Source organism: Hydra vulgaris, chromosome 15 (genome assembly GCF_038396675.1).
Source record: "Hydra vulgaris chromosome 15, alternate assembly HydraT2T_AEP".
Taxonomy (NCBI): Eukaryota; Metazoa; Cnidaria; class Hydrozoa; order Anthoathecata; family Hydridae; genus Hydra; species Hydra vulgaris.
The window spans coordinates 55,266,028-55,280,407 of NC_088934.1; the positions used below are offsets into that span (position 1 = coordinate 55,266,028).

Genomic DNA, 14,380 nt, shown 5'->3' on the forward strand with positions numbered 1-14,380 from the left:
TTTTTAAAAAAACCACAAAAACGCAAATTTAATTGACCAGAATGTTTTTAAAAACATTCTGAATGTTTTTAAAACATTTTGAATGTTTTTAACAATATAAACAATGTTTTTATTTTAATTTTTTTTAATAAAATGTTTTTATTTTTATTTGTTTTAATAAAATGTTTTTATTTTTATTTTTTTTACTGTAAATCATGCGCGGAGTGTTGCTACATCGACTATCTTATAGCCTGACTCGCAAGGGAGTGCTGCTACATCGACTGACAAATAGCCTGACTCGCAAGGGAGTGCTGCTACATCGACTGACAAATAGCCTGACTCGCAAGGGAGTGCTGCTACATCGACTGACAAATAGCCTGACCCGCAAGGGAGTGCTGCTACATCGACTGAGGGTTTGGTTGGGGCAGGCAGTCTATCATTATTAAAAAAAAAAAATTCCGGTCTTGCATTTTAATTTTTACTTTTTGTCAACAAAATATGGAAAAAACTTTCGGACAACATCTAAGGGTTCTATATATATATATATATATATATATATATATATATATATATATATATATATATATATATATATATATATATATATATATATATATATATATATATATACTATATAATTTAAAATAAAATAAAGAGGAAGAAAAAAAAAGGAAAGAAAGAAAAATAAAGCACTAATAAATAAAAATAATATTATTAATTGCAATAATATAATAAAAATAGGAATAATTGCAATAATAATATTAATGTGAATAAAAAAACATTACAAATAGTAACTATAACATGATAACTTTACAAAAAATTATAACTAATGATAAAAATGCTAAAAATAATTATAGTAAAGTTTATAACTATGACAGAAATTATTAAAGTAAGCATAACATTAGCAAAAATTAGGAACATAAAACTATTACTACAATTGAATCACTATCATTATAAATAATATTAATAAGATTTATAAAACAACGGTAAATTAATGATAATAGTAATATTAGTAGAGTTAAAAAAGACAGTATAAAATAAAAGTAATAATAGTTTTATAAATACAGTAATATAAAAAAAGCAATAATAATAAAAGATAAAACTAATATTCGTTAAATATATACTCAAATAAAAATTTCTTAATTTGGTTTCGATTGAGAAGGATGTTGGTAGTAAAAGTGTATTTAGTTAAAATCTTTTTTTTTATAAATGGTATTAATTGGTTCCAGTGAGAAATAAATTGGTGTTTTATAGAGAGTTTGCCATATTTGATTGAAATATGTGTTGCACATGGCTGTTTCAAACCGAGCTTAACGGCTTCTTGTTATTTTTTGAAAATATTGACTTAATTGGTGTTACTAAAACTTCTATAACTTTTAAAATATTAAAGATAATTTTGTTTTGTAAAAAGAATAAAAACATCAATAAAATGTTTCATCTTACGACATTTAATGCATTAGTAAAAAAACTTCTTTAAGTTTAAAAAAAACGCGACAAATGATGAAGTTGGCTGAATTCAAATAATTTGATGTTACTTTTTATCAAAAAAAAATCAGAAAAATTTATTTCTGATAGTTATTCTCAAATATACCCATTGTTTGACCATTATAAAAACAAAAAAACCTTGCTTAATTGTTTAAGGATAGCTAAAACAGACTTTATTGAGGTCTGAAAGCAAACCACACTTTTTGCAAAGTTATGAAAAATGTAGTTAAAAGGGGGATTAGCTGTTAAAAGAGTACATTTTTAAACCTATGAGTTCTTGTTTTAGAAACTTATTTTCCTATCATTGCATTGCAAAATAAAGCCAGATATTTATTTATCATTGCATTGCAAAATAAAGCCAGATTTCGATTTTGGAATATTTAGTCAAAACATTTAAAGCTTAAGCATTTATTTTTTTCTGTGCATACAGTTCTAATAATATGGTGTTAAGTTGTTAATAAATAAACACTCACCAAGTCTAATAAAATAATTCATGGCCAAATTTGAGTTTAAGTTTTTGAATTAACCTCGCTTTTGGTAGTAGAATTATTTTATAGCACTTGAATCTATAGTCTCTTCTCTCAGTAAATAAAGTGTTTGAATATACAAATAGCTAATTGAAATCTTTTGAAAATTTGTTTTTATTCCCATAAAAAACTGTTTTATAATCAGTTGGTTTACTGATAGGTTCTTTAAATAGTAAACTATCTTTGTACATCCAATTAATATCAGATTCATACTCATGCTAAACCAGAAAAACAATTGCTCCACTCAAAATTTTGATAACGTTTACAAATTCTTAATTTATTGAACTAAATTTTTACACCAACTTGATAAGAGATTTATATTCCATTCTTTAACCAGCGAGGAGGTATGTAGAGCAGAGGTACTGCAAAGGTAGAACTAACTTCTGGTGATAAACATCGAATGGATATGTAATATATCTATTAAAAAATGTTACATATAATGAAGGACAATACATTTTTTAAATTAAATACACAAACATACAAGATCATACCCAACCAACATACCAGTTGCTCTGATCACAAGTTAATATATAAAAGCTAGATTTTTTACATACATTTGATGCAAGACTAGTATTCCATTCTTTAACCTGAGCGAAAGTATTGCATAGGTATAAATAACTTCTGAAGATAGGAACAGAATGGGCACCTACCTAATATATAAAATCAATATATTAAAAAATAATATTTTAAACTAACATTACACAAATATTAGAACTGAATAAAATTATCTTATATATAAATTAAAGATCTCATATAATTTATCTTACTTGTAAATAGTTTTTTTTGTTGTTGTTGTTTTTAATTTTTTAAATATTTTAACTAAATTTGATGACCACAAACAAGACAAAGACTTTGTCTATAAAATGAACTTTTGCCACGCTCAGAACACACAACACACTTTCTCACCTTAGAGGCTTGAAGCTTTCTTTAGGAAAGTCAAAACATTTTATTTTTAGCTCCTATTATTTTAATTTCTTCAAGTTTATACAATTTCATAAGTTTATACGTTTTTTTTATTCACAAATAAATTTAGCAAACTAATTGAGAAAAATTCATTATTTAGTATCAATGGATAACAATTTACAATCGTGGGTAACGTGGGTAAAATGTACAACCGTGGGTAAAATGGGTAACCCCTTAATTGCAATTGAAACTTCCTTTAGTGTTAACTTTAGGCACATTTTATCAAACTCGTCATTACTAGGCATATCAAAATCAATTGGCAAAAGAAAACTCATAAAACTAAACAAATAACCTCTTATTTTAAAGGCTGTCATTAAAATGGAAATGACATTGTTACTGATCTTATCTGTCCTAATTAATCGCTTAACAAAAGGAATGTTACACCTATCTTCCCAACCGTTTTTCCATCCAATATGTTGTTTTGGAATTTCCCACTCAGTTGAATACATTGTTATCAAAATAATATTGACTTATTAATAAATATAATAAAAACAAATAAAATAATATTAATTAACAAATATATGCACTAGACAAAAGTGGATTTAACAACTTATCTGATATTAGTTTGATAATCCAAAGAGAAAAATTCCGCGTAACTTTGTTTACTTTTATACTTTAAAAATTGACTTGCTGAAACAGTTGTTTGGAGAATATTCGTTAATAAATAGTTTGGGACGTAATGCATAAAGGTTACGTCATTGCAAAAAAACGTCAACACAAATGTACGCCTAAAACTAACAAGATTAGTTGTAAAACATGACATTTTTGAAAATATATTTCATAACATAGCTGAAGACACGTAAAATAATTTTTTTATTTTCATTTGCATAAAAGGTTGAAATTTCATTAACTTCCGTCATCCATCAAAAAAGTTATGTTTTGCATTTAAAAATGATCAATTAAAAAATATAAATGCTTTAAAAACAGTCTTTTTGTAAAAATTCTCTAGGATGACGCAGGAATCTGATAGAATGGACATTTAGGGTTAAGTGTTCCAAATTTCAAATATCAAGCACAAAGCTATGTTATGAAATCTTAGTTGGCCCAACTCATGTTTTCCGGAAAATATGCGAAAATTTGAAAAGTGGTTCTAAATTATTAAAAATATTTTGGCATTATATATATTTTTTTATACCAATTAATGTAAATATTTATTTAACAAGGAAAGATAGATCTTTTATATTTTTTTAATTGCAAGATGAAAGCATTTATATAAAAAAGTTACTATTAGTTTAAAGTTTGTGAATTTTTATACTTTTTATGCGGAAATACTTTTTTTTTTTTTTAAACTCATGACGTCACGCTCGTTTTTATATTGAGTGAAACAGCCGTGTGCAAAAGGAAGTGTGCAAGTTAGAATTTTCAGTATTTCGAGTGTAATATTTGTGTCACTTGTTTTAATAAAAAAATTATTGGACAAATTTTTTTAGTTTATTATGAAGAAAATCAAACACAATTATTAAGCTTTACTAGATCTTAAAATTTTAGAATTTTTAATTCAAAAACCTAATTTCGATATTAGATAATAACTGCCTTATTATGGGTAGAAGTAAAAAGATCAGACCCATGAATTCGAGATTAAATGTAAGACTTATTTTACTTAATAACACTGTTGAAGACTAACCAAAAGTCTCTAGAACCTAACATCTGAGATAAAATACAAGATTTATTAGACTAAGAATAACAGAGCTTCATGTCAGACAGGACCTTTTAACATTGGCTTCTTGGAATAATAAAAAAGACATTTGTCTTTTAGAGAGATGTTCTTGAAAAAAAAAATGAAAAAAATGATTAATGTTTAATAAACCAATTGCTCAAGATGGTGAAAAATGTAGAGTAGAATGAGACTTAATTTTAAATTTCAGAAGAAATAAAAGCTTTCAAGATGCACTTTATGCATACAACCCTTGGAATTAGGAAAAATGTGGTCAGCAATAATTTGTCGACCTCAATCTTTAGAGGTCGGCATTAGGTTGGCAAAAATTATTCGACACAAAGTTCTTACCATTAAACATAAAAATGAGGTCAGCAATTTTTTGCTGACCTCAAACACTTTCATGTTGGCCTAACCCTAACCCTGCCTACAACAAAACTGAGAAGGCAAGCTTTGACTAAAATAAAAAAGTTTTTCTTGGTATGCATTTTTTCTTTTGTTTTAATAAAAAAAAACTTAACCCAAACATTTTTTTTAATCATTCTCTTTAAAATGAATACATCATGTCTCGGAGCTTTGAGATCCCTTTAATAATCATAAATTTTCTTTTATTAAATTCTCATAATTAACATAATAGTTCTTTGTATTCTTTTTTGTATTCAAGTTTTTGTATTCAAGTTTTTGTATTCAAGTTTTTGTATTCAAGTTTTTGTATTCAAGTTTTTGTATTCAAGTTTTTGTATTCAAGTTTTTGTATTCAAGTTTTTGTATTCAAGTTTTTGTATTCAAGTTTTTGTATTCAAGTTTTTGTATTCAAGTTTTTGTATTCAAGTTTTTGTATTCAAGTTTTTGTATTCAAGTTTTTGTATTCAAGTTTTTGTATTCAAGTTTTTGTATTCAAGTTTTTGTATTCAAGTTTTTGTATTCAAGTTTTTGTATTCAAGTTTTTGTATTCAAGTTTTTGTATTCAAGTTTTTGTATTCAAGTTTTTGTATTCAAGTTTTTGTATTCAAGTTTTTGTATTCAAGTTTTTGTATTCAAGTTTTTGTATTCAAGTTTTTGTATTCAAGTTTTTGTATTCAAGTTTTTGTATTCAAGTTTTTGTATTCAAGTTTTTGTATTCAAGTTTTTGTATTCAATTTTTTGTATTCAATTTTTTTACACTACTTTTGCATATTAAATGTGTTTATATTTTTAGAACAAAGTTCTACCAATTACATTGCAAAGGTATTGGTTTGATTTTCATTTGTTATTGGTTTAAAAAAAGTTTAGGAGATTTTATTAAATAAACAGATAGAAAATAATATAAAGTCTAACATCTATATTTTAGTCATTGGATCTAACATAAAGCAGATAACTGGAGGCTGGTTTAGTATGTATTTTTTTTAATAAAAATAATTATTTATATCTGTTGTTTTATCAATGGAGTAAAGTGAAATAATCATTTTTAACCAAAAATGATGTTCAGCATTGTATTTTAAAACTTTTTTCTGTAATTGTTCATATGCATTTACATAATATTAACTTCTTAAATAAATTTTTGATGCAATATTAGAATGTTAATATAAAGAAAGCAATAAGAGCACATAAAAGCCTTGCTTAATTAGGTTTCTGGTGAAAAAAAGAAATAAGCAATTGTTTATTTATTTGTGTAGTAAATTAATCTTACATTGTTAAATTTGTCTTATTATGTAAATAATATATGTAAATAATATATCAATCTTACGCACAGATCATGTAATTGTGCATTTCATGAGATGTACGTTTTTTTGCTTATTTTGTAAAATGGATGCAGTAGATTGCAAAATGTTGAATTGTGTATATATATATATATATTTTTATATATTTATTGAAATAAAATTGGTATTTATTGAATTTAAATAATATTTATATATATATATATATATTTATTTAATATATACTATGTGTATTTAATACATATAATCAATCCATGTATGTAGACTCCACTGCACAATTCCTATTTAAGTAATTTTGAATATTTATTGTATATAATAAATATAACTATTTAAAAAATAATAAAAATTCAACATTTCATAATTCATGCAATAGCACAATCCAGTTTACAAAGTAAGCAAAAAATTGCACATTTTATTAAATGCGCAATATCACAACTAGACCATCTTAATCTGATGATTTGTAATTTATTTATTCATAGTTTATCTTTTTATTTGCATTTTTTACATCTAGATTCTTTTACTTTATCAAGAAATTTTCTACACTTTTCAACAAGTTTTGTCATTCTAGGTCTATTTTTAGACATAAAGTTTTAGAAAAAAAAAGATTAACTCTTTCCATTTTGCTTAATTTGTCTATAGGTTAAATTAAATTGGCAACTAAGGTTTTATGGCCTATATGGCTTAATCATAATTTACTACCAACAAGAAGAATGAGATGTATGGCAACAAGAAGAATGAGATATATGGGCGGAATGAAATAAACAATTTTTAATATCTTAACTTAAATAATAATTAATTGTACAAATTTAAAGTTTTATCAAAAAATCTCTTGTCATTAAAAAGTTATAGACATTTCAAGTCTAATATTTGCCCCATTTACCCGAACAAATAACTTCTACCCCAACAAATAACTTTTACCCCAACAAATAACTTTTACCCCAACAAATAGCTTTAAATGCTCACAACTTTTTAATGAAATTTAAAATTTGGCAATGAGTTTAATTTTAGTTAATATAAAATCAAAACAAAAAAAAAAAAGTTATTTTGGAGTGTTACAAAGGGGCGGGTACTTAGGGCCAAAGTAGAGTAACATAAAAAATATATATAGGTCAAATCATTATATTTCAACCAATCGCCTGTGGGTCACCATCTCTGATTTTCCTGATTTTTACATATTGTTATGTGCATTATGTAGAGGTTAAATTTGAAATTTCAGACTTCCAAGTACAACGGTTCAGAAATTATAGCCTTAGAAACATGACACAGTGGCCCCCCTCAATTTACAAATGGTCAAAACAGACTACTTTAGAGGTGTATAACTTTTTTCTCACTTTCAACAAGTATCTCATTTTTTCTAGAACTATTTTTTGGATAGTTCTCTCTTTAAAAAAGTGGTTTTTATTAACTTGTGTTAAATTAGAAAAAAATTATGACTTTCTCAACTTTAAAAAAATCCTAAAATTGCTAAAATATGCCAAAATGAAACTAACTGTAGCATTATTCCATTCATCCACAAGTCTTTACAGATAAGTTTTCTGATTAGCTACTACTGTCTGCAATAAATGGGCAAAATATAGGCAGCTTGTTGCGTTTTAGAACTTAAATATATCTAAAAGCAAAATGTCCACTCGCCTAAAAAGTCCAATTTTCAGCCATTTTGAGATGCTTTTAAATTTTTCTAACACTTTGTTTTGCTCTAAGATTAACAGGATATAAAACCATTAGACCCAACTATATGAAAATGCAAACATTGTAAACTTGTCGAATCCACACCGAAAATGCCAGCATTTTTAAATAACCCTATTTTTCAATCATCAACGGTTGAATGTGTTTCTAGAAACCAGTGCCCCTCTAATCTGCAAACTGGCCTGTGTGAAGGGTGCAACTAATTATAAGTCATTTCTTAATAAAAAGAAAGATATCATTGATTGTCCTCTTCTTGATCTGGTCTTTATAGTAGATAGGGGCACAAATAAAGGGGGCAGTAACTTTTTAGAGACCTTCAAATTTTTTTTTTTTTTTTTTTTGTTATTCACCTCCTCAAGGCCGATAAAGCCACTACAGATGAGGAGGTTACTTAATAGTGGTTATAACCCTCTCTCAACTCTATAACTCCGAAACACAAACCTTGACAAACAAGGCCGCTGCGCGGAGAAACAAGTTGAGCGCGGTACTACCAGGGACGTGGTGGGGATCGAACTCGGATATAAATAAAGGTCTCTAAATTAATTTAGATATTTAGATAATTAATATCTAAATATCTAAATTAATTTCAAAATGAAACCATTATTTCTTTAAATTCTATTTTATTATAGGTAATCAGTGTTCTGTATGTGGTCTGGACCCCCCCCCCTCACTCACTAATGTGAGGGGGAGGGGCAGGGGGTTTAGGGTTGCATCAATCAAAGGGGGAAGGGGGGCAACCAACCGTTGTACTTGGAAGTCTGAAATTTCAAATTTAACCTATCTACATAATGCACATAACAATATGTAAAAATCAGGAAAATCAGAGATTGTGCCCCACAAAGTTTTCTTTAAATTGGTTGAAATATAATGGTTTGACCCGTGACATATAGTGATTTCATATATATATGAAATCACTCAATAATTTACTGGAAAGGAAAAAATTTTTTCCTATCTTACTTTTAGTTAGTGCCTTAAAATTCCCTATAGATATAAAATCACAACTCAGTGTTTTTGATGTGCTGTATTTATCTTTTGCAATTATTCTAAGCCTAGTTTAAGCTCTTTAAATTTAAATTAAACTAATTAATGTTTAATTAATTAATTTAAGCTTTAATTGTCCAGTTTTTTTTTTAGACTTTATTGCAGAAAAACTACAGTTTTTTTATTTCAAATAAATGGTATGATTTTTTATAAATAAAACAAATAAAATTAAATTGCATTGTCAGATGGTGTCACTCAAACAGAATTCTGATCAAAAGAGTGGCACCAATTTTAAAATATAATATGATTAATAATAAGCATATTTGTCAAGCCCTCTTTCAGAATGTGCTTCTTTTTTTACATGAAAAACAAATAAAAATTTACAAATAAATAGCAATTTTTTAAATTAGATTTTAAAATTTTTTAAATAGCAAAGTTTTCTTGTTGTGCATTGATAAAGACAGTAAAGTTTAGCAAAAACATTTGAAAAACAAATTTTAAAATTGTTTTTCTAACACAAATAATAAAGTATTTTCCTAATTTTATGACTGACAAAAGTCACAAATAAATTGTACATCAAAAAATGTTTATGGTTTTTGTTATATTCTCAATTGCTTTTTTTTCTTGACGTGTATTAATTTTGGTAATGGAAAATAAAAAATGCCCTAAAATAAAAGAAAAACTAAAACAGTAAAATATTTAGGTGTATAATTTTTTTGACAAAATTTTTCTTTTTTTAATTGATAATTTTTTTTAGTTTACTTTGTTTAGATTTTCTATTTCGTATAGTCTTCGTTTTCTTTCTTCGATTATTGCTGTTTTATTTTCTCTAGTTTCTTATTTTCTAGTTGTTGTATTTTCCTGCAAATTCTTAAATCGCTTACTATATAAAAACACGGTCAAGTTGTCTAAAAAAATTACTTTGGGCTTCACTATCAAGCCTTCCCAAGAAAGGCGTGCGGCTGCACGCCTTTCTTGGGAAGGCTTGATAAATAAGCCCAAACAACTACCTGTTTTTTTTATGATTTCATCCATTTCAAAAAACCCAACGATAATCTTCAATACATTCACATATCTTCTAATCACCTACCACAAATTATCAAACACTTACCTACTTCAGTATGCAACGGACTTTTGCAAACTTCCTCAAACGAAGTTATATTTAACCAGTCTAAAATCAAATATGAACAAGCACTAAAAAATAGCTGATACAAAACTACTCCCTTAAATATCGATCAAACAAAGAACATCCCAAAAAAATTGTAAACGCAATATCATATGGTTCAACCCCCTATTTAACAAAAATGTCTCCACAAATGTTGCTAAAATGTTTTTAAATTTACTAGAAAAAAACTTCCCTGAAACACACAAACTTCACAAAATCTTACACAGAAACATTGTAAAGGTAAGCTACAGCTGCACTGAAAATATCGAAAAAATTATAAAAAATCATAACAAAAAAATTATCTTTCCAAGAATTGGAAATAATGACCCAAAATGCAATTGTCGAAATAAAACAGAATGCCGCCCTAAATGGTAAGTGCAAATCCACAAACATTATATACAAATGCATCATCAATATATATATATACAAGTCCACCACCCTATCAAACTACGTCTGGGATTTGAAAAACAATTTTAATGAATCCCCTATACTAATATGGTCTATTCTGAAGTCTGTACCCCCCTACTCAAATATTTCCAAAAGATGACCACAATGTCTATATGAGAAATTTGCTATTACATCGTATCCAAAACCTGATTAACTGCTAAATAAAAGGACTGAAATTATATCAAAGTGCCGCCACAAAAACAAATTCTTATTAAACAATTACAAAGCTCGCTACAAACCTAACTAACAACTAACAATAACTATATTACTCTATTTCATATATCACTAGGCTAACTAATAAATTACTCACATACACACACAGCTATTGTAATATATTTCATAATATAAGTTATTTCTTTTATATCAATTTTTAATTTTACATTTTTTAATATATGAATAATGCACATTATCACATGAAGAAATATTTTTAAACAATCATAAAAACATTTAACTATTTCACAACTATTAGCTGACTAAAAACAAATTAGTAATAACATTAACCTAACTACTAAACAATTTCTGTCCTTAACGATCTAAAGTATAAATATAATATTAAAAAAATAAAATAAAATAAATAAAGCTTTTTTTTTGCCATTTGTAATTTATTTGAAACAGCAAATAAAATTAAGTTTTGAAATTCTGAGGTCAGCGAGAAATTGCCGGTACCTGACACTCTCAGGTTGGCAGTCAAGTTAGCATTGCTAAAAGTTGACCCCTAATTCTGTGGGCTGCAGATGAAAGTTTGGACTTCTCGAAAGTTTTTTGTTATATTTTTCCATATACTTTTTACATTTCTTTTTTACCTGTTTTTTTTAAATTAAGGAATCTTTTATGACTGCTTTTTTTTCTACATTTATTACAGACTGTCCATATCATAAAAAATGTCAATTTCATATCATAAAAATTACATTGCATAATCTTCTAATAAGGTCAGATTGTCAATTCTTTAGCATAATAAGTAACAATTTAGTTTTATCTTAAATAATAATGAATTTATTTAGAAGTTATTTTAGAGTTGAGCATTTCTTATTGCATTTTATAACATATTTTAATTTATACAATGTTTATATAAAAAATTATTTAGTTATTAACTAAATATTGCTTTAACAAAAATAACATGTTATCTATATGTGTACTGTTACTAGTATATTTTAGCTGTTATTTTTATGTTTTTTGTGTTATGTTTTTTATATTTTTAAATTAGAGTGTAGAGTGAGCAGAATTAACAAATAAAATCCCTGCTACAACAAATCAGCATATGTACTTCTATACAAAGTCTTCAATAAAATATAAATAAGTGCAATTTTTACACTGCTTGGTATGCCAAACAGAGTTTTTTCAACTTCCTTTTTTGGCAGATTATTTTATCACATATTAGGATTGCTTAGTCAGGCTATAGAAGAGTCATCATTTTTAGACTTTTTCTACATTTAAAAAAAGTTTGTTTTTCGTCTAAAATTTTGTCTCCACTTCTGTATTCTAACATCATGATCCTTTGATTCCATTCAGACACTTTTTCAAAACTTTTCCCTTTTTTTTTTTCTATACATTCTTTCAGACTTTTATACATTCCTGATGTAATTTTCGCTTAAATTTTCTTTCTTTATAACTGCTTTCTTTATAACAATTTAATTTAATTTGTATAATAATTAATTATTAATAATTAATTTAATTTCCAAATTTAAAATTCTATAGAACTCTCAAGGCGAGACTTCTACATTTACTCACATCTCTTTGCTTTTTTAGTTTATAGTTTATACTGTTATTATGTTTTGGCTTTCAACAAAATTCTTTGTTTATTAAATCAAAATGCATTGTTGTAGTACCTGCTGTTAAGTTTGTGAGCTGTCCGTTGTCATATAATTGCATCTCTTTCTCTTTTCTACAAACGCTGCCATGATAACTGCTCAACCAACCATTTCTTGTTTCATCATTTAAAATTAATCTTGCATGACTCAGCTAAGTTGCATCCTTTAACTGTTCCTTCATCATGGTTTTTTCACTGCTTTGGAATTCCTTTGCTTAAATAATGGTTGCTTTCAGCATTGACGATTTTACTTATGCAATAAGCCATTACACCAAAACTCTTTTTAATTGGAATATTTAAAATGCCTAATTAAATTTATTTTATTAATTAAAATAGCGAAATAGACTTTTAAAATAGTTTATGCGAAAAACATTATTTGTTGTAAAAAACATTTTCACCACAGTTGTAATTTTTTTTGATAAAAAAAAGATAGTTATAAATTTTTTTCTACTCTCCATTTTTAAAAAAAATTTAATTTAAATTTATTCTATTATATTTAAATTAAATTTATTATTAAATGTTAATTAATTTAAATTTATTTCATTAAAATTAATTTAAATTTTCTCAAAACTTTAAAATGTTTAGTTTTACAATTATTTTTTTTACTTAAAAATTTTAAAGATACATCCACTTACTATAGTTACTATATGAAAAATATATTCAGGTACTATAGTTACTATATAAAAAAATGATATTATCATCAACAGTTGTTTGGACAGTTAAAAGTTTTTTGGACAATTAAAAGAACAACAGTATGCTTAAAAACATATGCAAATCAAGGTCAAAATAAATGCCAGACATTGTCTCCCCTAGGACTATTTCCAAGACCCGATATGGGCAAGCAACTATTGTTTGATTTTTCAGAAAAAATCAACAATACTTGGTGGTCCCCCTCACACAGGTCTCAAAAATGATCAGGGGATGGCAATAATCACCATTTATTTTGACATTATTTAGTTTATCAGTGTTTTTAACAAAACACTGATAAACTAAAACACTATTATTACTTCTAAAATTTGTTTTTTAGTTTACATGTTAACATGGTTACATGCCATTAAAAATCTTTTGTATCAAAATGTTTGTATTTTAATTTTGTATCAAATGAACTTTTCATATATTTTTATTTCATTTTTTGTTTAGTTTAATTACTGCTTTAAATTTTTATTCTTTTTTATTTAGCGGGAAAAGGTGATTATTATGCAGAAATAATTGTTGATGGAGAGCCAGCACGGAAAACTGAAGTCATGAAAAAAACGTTGCATCCGAAATGGAATGAAATATTTACTGTGTAAGTCTTTACATATCTATTACACATTAGTTAAATAAAGATATCCCCAAAAGTGATTATAGGAAAGTTGTGTTATATACACTTATTGCTTACCAAGTGAACTTGATAAGCAATTGTGAATCTTGCTCTGCTCCTTAAAATAGCCTTGTTTCTTAAGATTCTTAGGCTATAAAGTGGAAAGGTGTACATTAAAAAAAAAGTGTTTGTGTTGACTATAAGTAGAAATTTATATATGTTGTGAAAAAAAAAGACGTTTAAATGATCCTAATTTGTTACAAATTATTTATCATTTTCAAGAATTTTGATTGTGAATAATTTTTCTCAATGATCTAATGACATCAGATAACTATTATAAGCTATTATATTTAACATAATAATTATAAGCTATTTTATATTTATAACTCCAAATACCTATGTAATCTTTGTTTAAATTTATTGTAAAACAAACATAAATAACACACAATGTAAACAGAATGCTCTATTTTACTCCATCAGCAGTAACCAAAGATATTAATAACCTCTAGGAAATGTAACCAGAACCTCTAGGAACCTCCAGAACTTCTAGGAAATGTAACCATAATCTCTAGGAAATGTAACCATGGTAACCATGGTAATTTTATATAACCATAACCATGTTAATTTTATAATTTTTTTTTAGGTCAAACAACCATACCTCTTGAAATGGCTCATAACCTTAAACC

General features: G+C 26.2%; 1 protein-coding gene and 1 long non-coding RNA gene across 2 annotated transcripts in view; one reads left to right on the forward strand and one right to left on the reverse strand.

The window, feature by feature from the left end:
• The window catches only part of LOC100204448 (E3 ubiquitin-protein ligase Itchy), a 111,475-nt gene that overhangs the window by 12,998 nt on the left and 84,097 nt on the right, over window positions 1-14,380 (forward strand). Inside the window, exons 2-4 of the mRNA XM_065819107.1 lie at window positions 5,807-5,835; window positions 5,939-5,980; window positions 13,571-13,679. Of these exons, the coding sequence (XP_065675179.1) occupies window positions 5,807-5,835; window positions 5,939-5,980; window positions 13,571-13,679 (180 nt within the window). The remainder of the gene's footprint in view (window positions 1-5,806; window positions 5,836-5,938; window positions 5,981-13,570; window positions 13,680-14,380) is intronic.
• On the reverse strand, window positions 1,828-2,912 carry LOC136091326 (uncharacterized). The gene is made up of 2 exons (XR_010643906.1): window positions 2,546-2,912; window positions 1,828-2,408 (listed from the first exon to the last, which is right to left on the reverse strand). It is a non-coding gene; the product is annotated as an uncharacterized LOC136091326 (long non-coding RNA).